The sequence below is a fragment of the Dreissena polymorpha genome, chromosome 11 (genome assembly GCF_020536995.1).
Source record: "Dreissena polymorpha isolate Duluth1 chromosome 11, UMN_Dpol_1.0, whole genome shotgun sequence".
Classification (NCBI taxonomy): domain Eukaryota; kingdom Metazoa; phylum Mollusca; class Bivalvia; order Myida; family Dreissenidae; genus Dreissena; species Dreissena polymorpha.
In genome coordinates, this window is record NC_068365.1 from 69,181,581 (window position 1) to 69,193,868 (window position 12,288).

A 12,288-nucleotide genomic window follows, 5' to 3' on the forward strand; every position below is an offset into this window, starting at 1 on the left:
ATACATACAACATCAAGAAACAATAACAACAACAACACATAAATATCATCTAATGGATAGCAAGATATCACAGAAGTATATACACTGTTCATGCAAGCACATTTGTGGAACAAATAGTCCCTGTTAGTCAGGAAAAGTAGCACACACGTGAAAAAGTAGTCCCAAATGAAGTTGTTCAGTGAAGGCATCCCCGGGGTCAAGGAAAGTAGCCCGGGGGTAGAGGTTGTGTACGCACTAACCGCATACTTTGCATAGGTTGTCTGCAACACGAGATGCGCACAAGAATGAGTGTGGCACGCAGTGATTTGAGCCTCGGTCTGGGAAAACTAGGCTAAATGCCTTGTGCGTAATGTATCATCCCAGATTAGCATGTGGAGTCCACACATGCTAATCTGTGACAACAATTTCTGCTTTTATGGAATTTTTCGTTTAAGAAAGTATCTTCTAAAGAAAAATTCCGTTTAGTCGGAGTGTGTCGTCACTGATTATGCTTAGCCGACTTTACAGGCTAATCTGGGACGACACTTGACGCACACACAGTGTTCACAGAACGAGGCTTTTTTATAAAGACACACGAAAATACGGAAATACTCACATTTACTATAACAGATAGATGAGAAACTTTATTTTTTAAAACGCACATGCATAACAGGTTTAGGGCGCTTAATTAGAAGAGTGTAAGTTCTAGGAAACAGTACGGTTAATTGGAACAGTTAAAGTTTGAGTAAATACCTAGTACGTTTTTTGAAGAATTGACGTTTTAGTAAATATTACGATTAATTCAAAAAGTTGACGTTTTAGTAAATAGTATGGTTAACTGGAAGGGTTGAAGTTCTAGTAAATAGTATGACTAATTGTAAAGGTTGAAGTTCTAGTAAATATTACACTTTACTGGAAGGGTTGAAGTTCTAGTAAATAGTACGGTTAATTGGAAGGATTGAAGATGTAGTAAAAAGTACGGTTAATTGGAAATGTTGAAGTTCTAGTAAAAAGTACGGTTAAGTGGAAGGGTCGAAGTTCTAGTAAATAGTACGGTTAATAGGAAGAGTTGAAGTTCTAGTCAATAGTACGGTTAATTGGAAGGGCTGAAGTTGCTAGTAAAAAGTATGGTTAATTGGAAGGGTTGAAGTTCTAGTAAATAGTACGGTTAATTGGAAGGGTTGAAGTTCTAGTAAAAAGTACGGTAAATTGGAAGGGTTGAGTGCTAGTAAAAAGTACGGTTAATTGGAAGGATTGAAGTTGCTAGTAAAAGGTAAGGTTAATTGGAAGGGTTGAAGTTCTAGTTAATGGTATGGTTAATTTGAAGGGTTGAACTTCTAGTAAATAGTATTGTTAATTTGAAGTGTTGAAGTTCAAGTAAATAATACGGTTAATTGAAAAGGTTGAAGTTCTAGTAAAACGTAGGGTTAATTGGAAAGGTTGAAGTTCTAGTAAATGGTACGGTTAACTGGAACAATTGAAGTTCTAGTTAATAGTACGGTAAATTAGAACGGTTGACGTTCTAGTAAATAGTATGGCTAAGTTTTAATTTGAAGGGTTGAAGTTCTAGTAAATAGTATTGTTAGTTGGAAGGGTTGAAGTTCTAGTTAATAGTACGGTTAATTGGAAGGGCTTAAGCTCTGGTTAAAAGTACGATTAATTGGAAGGGTTGAAGCTGCTAGTAAAAGTAAGGTTAATTGGAAGGGTTGAAGTTCTAGTTTTCTGAGAACGAAGCTTAATTCACATGTTCAGATGTACATAAATCTAACAACTTACAACTGGCCATACGAGATGGGTCTCGCCACTGTCCGGATGTACTGCGGCTGGCGCTCTATGATCTTAGGGGGCGGAGTCGGCTGGCGAGGGGACGGGGGGCGGTACTTCCCTGAAATTAACGAGACACGTGTCGTGTGATATATATATAGCGTTTTAATGAGATGACGACAGAAAACTTGAACGCGATTGGCTATAGTTTTTAAAAGAATGATAATACTCAGGTTATTTGTAAATAAGTAAAATTGAAAACGAATTTTTAAGAGATAGTGTATTTCTATTATATCTGACTGACTGCCGAACTGAGAACAAACAAAATCAAGTAATACTTACGTGGTGGTCTGAAATGAACAAAAAAGGAAAAGAAGATAAATATCGTTGCATGAATATCAGGATTGTTATTAGTACTAGTAGAAGTATGATCATATAAAGTCACAAGTAGTGAATATCGCTTGAATGATTGTCTTTTGGGAGTTTTTATCTTTCTAAAAATTATCAAATTGCAATCTAGTCTTTACCAAATCTCTAGTATATATTTAGCTGGTATTGTTTTCAAAGGACAACATTAAGATGCACCTAATTTAATAATAACGAACGTTGAATATTTGTGTCTTGTTCTGATAAAACTGGGCATAATGAATGTGCGTAAAGTGTCGTCCCAGATTAGCATGTGCAGTTCGTACAGGTTAATCAGGACGACACTTTCCGCTTTTATGAAATTTCTCGTTTAAATGAAGTCTCTTCTTGGCAAAATTCCAATTTAGGCGGAAAGGATCGGCCCTAATTTACCTGTGCGGACGACACAGGCTAATCTGGGACGACACTGTGCGCACATGCATTAAACCCAGTTTTCTCAGAACGCGTCTCATATTATGAATACGTAACAAATTGTCTCAATGAATTGCATCTCAATCGCCATTCAATTATTTTTCAGTTGCTTCTGCTTCATGAGTCAAAAAGCTTTCCAAATATTTTACAACAGGGCTGGTTTTGATCAACCTAACTAACAGCAGCGCTCGTATTCATATAAATTAATATCAAATTCGAACGTTCGGTCCGTTGTTTGTATATCGCATTTAAATAAAAATCTTAGATTTGCAGATTGTGTGTCGCTTTTAGCAGAAAGCGTAGAGGAGTGCCACTGAATCAATCTCCACGCAGAGTTGTCGTTCCTTGCTCTCACATACAACTCTGCATAAGGCTCAGCACGCCATTTTGTCTACCAAATAGCTAAAACCGAACAAACGCATACAATGTATATTTGAGTGGATATTTAAGATCGCGTGCATTTAATTAAGAAATATGACTTTTAAATGTACGATAAATCGTGCAAAAACTTGTGAGTTTTAATTCAACTCTTTTGAACTATTTTATTGCCCATTTACACAGATGTAATTATTCCACGCACTTCACAAATGTAAACAATTGTACATATTTTTTATTGAGTGACGTTAGGCATTGCTTCGACGTATTTATGTATGTCGGTTTCTCAACATAAAAAAAACATATCAATTTTATAATAATTAATTAAGACTGATATAAGATATCATGGTATGAGATGGTTTTCTTTAATGCAGTTAATGCAATGTAACCGTCGTGCAAGAGGTTGTTTAGTATACTGTAACCTCACTGATGAACGCTTGGAATGATCATGACATGAATGAGACGCTTTCATAACAATAGTCCGTTCTGAGCACAACACAGAGGTGAATGTAATGTGACCGTCGTGCAAGAGATTGCCACTGAATATGATTTGAAGGATTATGTGTTTGAATGATTTATTTTCGTTCTTTTTAATGACCTCTTTGTACTAAAATCACCATATCTGATGTTTGCACATTCAAAGAATTAATTTATTATTGAAATAAACTTACTCATCGGGGGTGACCTGTCTTGGAGGGTATCTGGAAACAAAAAAAAAACATTTATCTTTCAAGTCATTTTTCTTTGGCGACGGTATTTTACGTCCCCGTGCTTAATACATACTAAAAACGAAAATGTGTGAGAAGTCCCAAATTAAAAAAAAGACTTCTTTATATATATATTTTTTTTAGCTTTTCCACGTTTAACATAACCTTCCAATTAGAATTTTAAAATAATTTGGCACCATTGATGATTTTTAAACTTAAAAAACAATCAGTGACAAACAGTATGGGTCAGTTAGCTTTACTACCTAGCCCGTCTCTGCTGTCGCCCGTACTGCCGACAGTCGCACATGTTGCTCATGCCGCCGCCGCTGCCGCCGCACACGCCGCAGCACATGCGCAGACAGCAGTAGAGCAGCCCGCCGAGTAGTGCCAGGCCCATAAGAAGGGACATCACGAACAGCGCGATGTTCTCGCTGTGGTCGAAGAAATTGTACGCCGTCGTCGTTGCCACTGTACGTCACAATATGCTTATTGAAACATTTAATTTAATGTTACAACTTAAACTTTAGTTTACAAATCAACGTAGGTACCCTGATAACTATGAATTACAGACCATTCATAGCTGAATATAAACATGTATATTTTAGAACTCAAAAATGGTCGAAGTCTGAAAAAAAACTTGACACGAATCAAGGTAACTGATTTTTTTAACGTTTTTTGGCTACGTTTAGTTGATTGTAACCCGCCATGGAGCAAGGTTCCATATGTATGCTCCAATCTTTAAACATAAAAGTGATTTCTTGGTATACATATATGCTTTTACTGCACTAATGTCGAGGAAAGAATAACAAAACGAGTGTCATTAACTTAAAACCTGTCTTCCAGTAAATCAAGATTACTTTTTAAGAGAGTATAGCATTGCAATCTCAATTATTAGGTCTACTGTAACCTGTCGTGGTCGTAGTGGATGTGGTTGTCGTACAACCCGAGAAGATCACGTTGATCGTTGACGTGCCCGTGCGAGCCGGGGCTCCCTTGTCAACGGCTGTGGCGACGTACCTATAATACGTTACGTTACGTATCAGTAATCTTTTATAAGTAAAAACTTTCTTATTTAAGCGCGATTGAATCGAAAGCCGAAGACTTTTTGAAGCGCTCTCGAGTTCGTTTCCTGGACAAAACCAGTACTTGGTATCTATAGAGGGGATCTAAAGAACGCACCCACGGCGGGGATCGAACCCGCGACTTCCCAGTCAGTAACGTTGAAGTTATCGGTTATTACGATATTAGACTTTAAATGATGTGTTTTCTGCTTTTCATCGCCATGTCTTACTATGGGGAAACATTACGCCTAATTTGTATTAGCCCCGCATGTATCATGATTTGTTTCCAAACATGATAAAACGCGTTTTCGAACCGAAGCCAAATAATAACGGGTTAATACGTTTTCACAGAAGGGTTTAAAATGAGCCTCGTTTTGGGAAAACATGGATTTATACATCTGCGGAAAGTCCAGTTAAGGCGGAAAGTGCCATCACTGAAGAGCCTGTGCAAACTGCAAAGGCTCATCTAGGACCACACCTTACACACGTGCATTACGCCAAGAACGAGGCTCATTAGAAAGCACAGTATGGCTCAGCGTCAACGTACGTTACGGTGGTTCCGGTTGCGAAGTCTGGCGACTTTGACAAGTAGATGTTGCAGTCCGCGCCGATTGTGTAGTAGGCGGATGAGGACGAACCGGATGCGCCGGAACAGGACACGTCCGCATTGGTTCCGCTATCCGCGTCCGTCACTAGCAGGGAACCTGTAAACAGAAGGCATTCGTTTTTTTCGGACATTATTTTGGACGCAGCAGTTAACTCGAATATGATGTCAAACCAAAAACCATGCCAATAGTTTTAGACGCAACTTTTCATCTGCCTGTATATATAAGGTCGACAAAAACGTTTGGTGATTTGAGATTCTCCGGTTAAAAAAGTGGTTGATACACGCTCATTGAGCGAATAAGCTTGGTTTGTGGCCCGGTTACTACCGCACCATATGGCGACACCAACATTGAACATAATCCAGTTTACAAAAATGTGTGATTCTTTACCTATCTGAGATCCAGCGACGTTGCAGGTGACGTCAAACGTGTACGCCGTCGAGGAGAACGTAGGCGTGTTGTCGTTGTTATCCTGCAACATTCGTCAGATCTCATAAAATATTGTTAGTTATTTCTCTCAAGGCATTTTGCTGTTTGCTGATGCGACGAAATGACAGTCCATATTATTCATACATTGCTACTTACCTCAGAAAGACTGTTAAATAAATACCGAAGAAAGAGGCAATAACAGCAGTGATACTGGCGTGGCGGACCAACGAACAGGGCAAAACATAATATCTCAACAATGTTTAGGGGGGATAGATTAATCTATAACGTAACAAAAAATAATATAACAACACGTTACCATTATTATTACAAGCATTTTAAATCTCCCGAATGTTAATTTTAAAAGGTGGTACGCTCTATACATAGTTGCGCGTAATACATGGTAAAGTACGGTAAATAAATTCACATACTGCAATCGTGATGGTGACCTGTGTAGACCCGGTTTTCTTGACGCCAGTGGTTCCTCCTGCGTCGACGCAGAACACCGTCAACACGACGCTTGAAGGCATAGCGTTTTTATCGACGTCATAGTTTTCCTTAAACGTCATGACACCGGCGGTGTTGATGGCAAACCTGACGCAAATGCACAAAACGTGTCATAAATTGCATTAAACGTTTTGACGTCATAATTGCTGATGGAAAACAAAAACAACAAATCAAAATAGGTCAATTTCTCTTTGCAAACTATAACGTTATTACTGCTGATTAAAAAATAGCAAAACGAAATTAAAGCACGCTATAATTCTTATTGTCATAGCTGCTTTTGACAAACCTAATTAAAACACGCAATATTTCTGACTGCAAGTTATAACGTCGAAACTGATGGTAACATGTGAAAGCAATAAATAGCTTCATATTAGTAGTTCTTAAAAAGACCTTTGCGCCAACGACCTAGTAACTGCAGAATAATATGTAAATTATTGCTTTGACCGGAACTAAAACGTCTCTGAGATGCGTACACATATAGGCTCCAATAGAATGCGGAGTTTGTTAAAATTAAGAACTGACCGAAAACAAGCACATGCAATGTCTGGTGTGTAAAACATTTAATGTACCATTACTATGTCCAAACACTCGCTGACCGTGGCTTGTCCACAATATGCAACACCTCTTTTGGTATTGACCGTTCATTTGTAGCTGTATCAAAAGGCGTTTCTGTTTTACGGGGAAAACGCAGAAAAGGCCCTTTTCGGAAACACTTCAAATGGCCTTAACTCGGAGCAGGACAAGTACATGTTACACACAGCTCAATATGTACTGACCAATGCTATGATGCTAAAGTAAGTAAAATTAATCAATGCTATGATGCTAAAGTAAGTAAAATTACTATGCAAAACTACACAGAAATAACGCAGCTGTTCATCCATAACATGCACTGTTTTATTTAACACTTACTTACAGTTGTTTGCATCGTACTTTTTCGAGTGTATGTGTGTGTTCGGGGGGGGGGGGGGGGGGGGGCATAACATATAAAATTCTGGGCTGAAGTCTTTGTTTCAACCTATTTAGCTCGATATCATCGGAAGCCTCGAGTCCGTGTCCTTGGTAGAACCAATAATAAGTATCTGTGAGGGGAGGTCTAAAGATCGCTCCTACATTGGTGATCGATCCCATTACCTCCCGGTCTCGGCATGGTCACTACGCAACGGCGACCTAAACGCACCTACCTGTTGCTGTTATTCGCTGCCTTGAACGCGTACGTCAGTTTCGATACATCCGTAACGTCCTGGTCTGAGCACGAGAAACTCGGGTCAAAGGACACACTTCCGGCCTGAAAACATTGACGAATGCGCAATTAGTGCGAATCCTACATTACCGGTCGAAAAGACAAACTTCCGTCCTGCAAAAATTGACACATTTGCAATAAATGTGAAACCTACAATCCTGAATGACTGGACAAACTTACGAACTGCAATATTAGACACACGCGTAAAAGGTCCAAGGACTATAAAACGATAAGTTTTTGTAGATACAAAATGCTCGTTTTATTTATTTGTGGCCACAATTAATTCCCGCGAATATATCTATTCATACGACACACGAACACCATTTTAGTGTTCATGTGTCGTATGAATAGATATGCAAAACAATAATAATCAAAGTACTGGCAGTACTGGTGTGACGATGCTTTTGAAGAGGATGGATATAAAACATCAATTTAAGTTTATCTATATCACCACAATTGTGTATGTTGATACGAACATTTGGATACGATAAAAAATTTGGGTACGAAAATTTTGGGAACGAAAAAAAATTTGGTACGAAAAAAATTTGCGTACGAAACATTTTTGGTACGAAAAAAAGTTTAGGGGTACGGGGAAGTAGTACCCGTAGGTAACTTGACCCATTGAGCGAAACTGGGAGGCGGGTCACATTCTTGTTCATTAAGTATGGCAATACATTCATGATGATTCTCGAAAGTAGGTATGAGCACATAGCCGGACCATGTGAGCTCAATCGTATGAGCACTTGACTATCCGAGTTCGCCCACGAACATATGGATAAGTTAACTAATAGCGAAATGACCTTATACATGTATATGCTGAAATCTAACAATCGAACGAAATATCAAACATGGTATGTACACTTAGGTGGTTGTGTAATTTCTGTTAGAATATCGTATTCAATGTGTACATTTTAAATGATTGTGCCCGCACTTGAGTTTGTTGCCTTGTTTGAGTCTATACGCGCCTAGGCTGCACACAGTGTGTGTATTTGTTTTTTTCCAAGGTAATGAGTTACCTTCGCGCTGAGGCTGCATAATGTTGGGACCCGAAGTGTGTCCAGCACTCGTACCTAATAAGATTAGATTGACGACAGTTGGGACGAATTTTGAATGATAGCTGCAATTTCCAGCTATTTGTTTTGTACTGAAATACTTTTTAATTTTCTATATGGTCAAATGCTGCGGGGGGGGGGGGGATGAGATTTTCCGGAAAAAAACAACTGTCAGGAATGGTGACCACAAAACATACAAAATATAACATTGCGCCGGGAGCGGGAATCGAACCGGTGTCGTAAAGGTGAAAAAGCGAACGTCCTTACCACTGCGCTAGCGGGACGGACAATTACGCAAAGGGATGTTGTTTTATCTATATATATCATAGCAGTGCAGCGTTTACAATTTGCAGGTTCGAAATCGTTCGCATTCTTTAGTTTTGTGATCACGTAAAAAGTTAATTTTACATGTTTTTATTCGCAATTTATTTACTAAATCGAGGACAAATATCAAACAAAATAAAGAAAATGTATAGTTGTTTCATTGGTCCATAAAAATAAAATGGATGTAAAATTACTAATTTGAAATTAACGTTCTGATACACTTATTGAATCTGGTTCCCCAGGATATGCTGTTCTATTAATATTTACCTTTATCAACACGAACGACAACTCTGTTGGAGAATGTTATCAATGAAAATCAACGAGCAATCTCCTACGCAGTGGCGAATGCCAAGGGAAGTAACTGAAAAATCGAGTTATCTCAATCGGACTGGCTCGGTCTTTTACATAGGTCGCAATTGTGAAGATTTTTTTTTACTGGTTATCAAACCTTGGACGCTGCTGTTCCAGCATCGTCAAAAACGAGCAATTTGTATCTACAAACATCTATTTTAACAGACCACATCTGACGTTGAAATGTCGGCAATTGCCATAAGGAAAACTGATTTTTAATTGGTTAAGTTTATTTAACGAACAATTGTACGAAATTTTCGTTGATTTTAAATACATGTAGTAATGTTACTTTAACCAATTAATGCCTAGCGTCTAGAAAAAAGGCCTTGGCAAACAGCGTAGATCCTGATGAGATGCCGCATAATGCGGCGTCTCATCTGGGTATGCGTTATTTCCTTAAAGGAATGTCTGTCAGAAATATTATAAATATAGAAATAAATATACTAGACATCCCTAATGTTGGAAATAAATTGATCCAATTTAGAAGGATGTTAGAGTCCACTAGGCATAAATGGATTAAATTCCCACTTACGGCGCCTTCCGACGTCGTCGCGTAGTACATGGTGTCAGAGAAGTAGGGGGCCTCATTGGCGTCCTGCACCGTCAACGTGTACATGAACGGACCTCCCGTGGCCGTGCCGTCACTGACGTTAAACCCACACGTGTACGTCTTCACGGTCTCGTAATCTAGCGCCTGAGCGAGCTTCACGTTGCCGTCTGAAAAACATACACACATGACTTTTTGAATTTTGCGGCGTCTCATCAGGGTCTGCGCTGTTTGCGTAAAGGAATTTATGTAGGAAATATTCTAAATATAGAAATAAATATACTAGACATCCCTAATTTCGGTAATAAATTGATCCAATTTAGAAGGCTGGGAGAGTCCACTAGGCATAAATGTGTTCAGACGAGTAGCACTTACTGGTGTCGATGGTGAACGTGTTCTTGCCGTCTGGAGGTACACAGGAGAAGGCGTATGTGAGAGTCGTCGAAGCGTCCGGGTCCTCGGTTGTCAAGGTCATTAGGACGGACCCTAGGGCCAGCGACTCGAGCTGGGAGTCCGCCAGGCCAGGATCAAGGTTGACGATCCGAGGCACGGTGTTCTGGTCTGAAAACGGAGTGGCATGTGTCATATAACCCCTAGTCGAATGAGGCAGTAGAAGTTTATATACACTGTTAAATGTTCAGTAAAGTTTCGAACATGATTATTAAAGTACGCACTCCGACCAACATGTGTACATCGGTATCCAAAACTCGGAGTGTTTATACTTTTAAAAAGATCAGTTTACAAAGGGGCCTTTTCACGTTTGGGTAAATTGACAAAATTGAAAAAAGTTGTTTTAGATTCGCCAATTTTCGTTTAGTTATGATATTTGTGAGGAAACAGTAATACTGAAAATTTACCATGCTCTAATATATCCATTATATGCATCTTTTGACGATTTAAAAACTCGAAAATTATAAAGCGTTGCAACGCGACACGAATTAATAATTTGGAGAGTTCTGTTGTTGTCTTTATATTTTGTGAAAATACGAGGATTGTTTATATAAAGTATAAAATACATCTGGCATTGTATACGGAAGGATGGCAGAGTGGTCTAAGTGGTAGACTTTTTACTCCAGGACTCCAGGGGTCAGTGGTTCGAGCCCTGCTGAGGGTCACCTTTTTTACTTTTATTAAATTTTATTCTTGATTTTTTACTGGAGCTTTTCATATCCAATATTAATATTTATCAATATAAAGCATTTAATGACAAACTTTAAATCATGCCAAAATCTGTGAAAAGGCCCCTTTAAATATTCCGGGAAACAAACAAGATAAAATATAGTAAAAATAGTAATATAAAATCAGAATTAAGGAATTCAGCATAAAAAAACTCAGTGAACCAAAACAAACAAAGGAAGGCAACCGAGATCAAAAGGTAATGAATCAATTTAAAAATACAGGTTACCATTATGTAAATGCATGCATCCAAAATTAAAACGTATTGACTCAATATCAAAATGCTGGGTACCATAAAATGCAGGGGAAAATATCAAAATGTTGGAATCTAGCATCAACAATCGAGACGCTCATATAATTATGCAGGGATCAAAATTCCAAATGCTGGGTACACACGAAACACGCATGCGCTCTCTAGAACATCAGAACATTTGTTGCTTAAATCAATCTTCCGGAGATGAACGATGTATCACGAATTAGGCTCGCGCAGACTTTATTTACTCGTGATACATCGACTATCTCCGGTATTATCCGGCAACTCCTTAAAGTTGATTGATGAAACAAACCATCTGCCGATCCTTACTTGTGAGTTGGACGATCTGTGTTTGGTAAACGTCTATTGAGTCCACAGTGTCGTGTGCCTTGATCGTCAGGTAAACTGTGGGGTATCTCGAGTCCAGAAACTTGAAGTCCCTGTTCGCCTTGATGACTCCACTACCTGCAGCAATGTTTAACTTCCGGTTGGATTAACCCATTTATGCCTAGCGTCTAGAAAAAAGGCTTTGGAAAACAGCGTTGACCCAGATGAGACGCCGCATGATGCGGCGTCTCATCTGGGTCTGCGCTGTTTGCTTAAAGGAATTTCTGTAAGAAATATTCTAAATATAGAAATAAATATACTAGAAATCCCTAATATTGGAAATAAATTGATCCAATTTAGAAGGATGGGAGAATTCTAATTCTGAAAATAGGCTTAAAGCCTGTGCGTAAAAGCCGTCCCAAATTATCCTGTGCAGTCCGCATGGCTGATCAGGGACGACACTTTTCGCATAAACTTGATTTTCGCTTAGACGAGACTTAGAAAATGTCGATCCTTAGAAGCCTGTGCGGAGTGCACATGTTTTAAGCCCTGTTTTCCAAGGCGAAGCTCATTTGCTCCATGCTGACACTCGTCGTGTTCATATACACTTGTGCTAAATAAAGGTCGCCGCACTTTATTTTTCATGACTATAAATTAGATTTGAGATAAGTAAAATTGGAAGGGATAAAGTAAATTGCACGTTACTTGAATCGATTGTGAAGAATTCTGGTGAAAAGGAGGGATCGCTGACAAGGCT

General features: G+C 38.8%; 2 protein-coding genes across 2 annotated transcripts in view; both read right to left on the reverse strand.

Annotated features, from left to right (window-relative positions):
* The window catches only part of LOC127851689 (protocadherin Fat 4-like), a 163,581-nt gene that overhangs the window by 36,427 nt on the left and 114,866 nt on the right, over positions 1-12,288 (reverse strand). Inside the window, exons 12-16 of the mRNA XM_052385538.1 lie at positions 4,570-4,679; positions 3,926-4,130; positions 3,627-3,656; positions 1,756-1,864; positions 148-260 (exon numbers count right to left, since the gene is read on the reverse strand). Of these exons, the coding sequence (XP_052241498.1) occupies positions 1,819-1,864; positions 3,627-3,656; positions 3,926-4,130; positions 4,570-4,679 (391 nt within the window). The 3' untranslated portion in view covers positions 148-260; positions 1,756-1,818. The remainder of the gene's footprint in view (positions 1-147; positions 261-1,755; positions 1,865-3,626; positions 3,657-3,925; positions 4,131-4,569; positions 4,680-12,288) is intronic.
* LOC127849916 (protocadherin Fat 4-like) overlaps positions 1-12,288 on the reverse strand; it is a 45,805-nt gene that overhangs the window by 31,583 nt on the left and 1,934 nt on the right. The gene's annotated exons all lie outside the window — the stretch shown is intronic.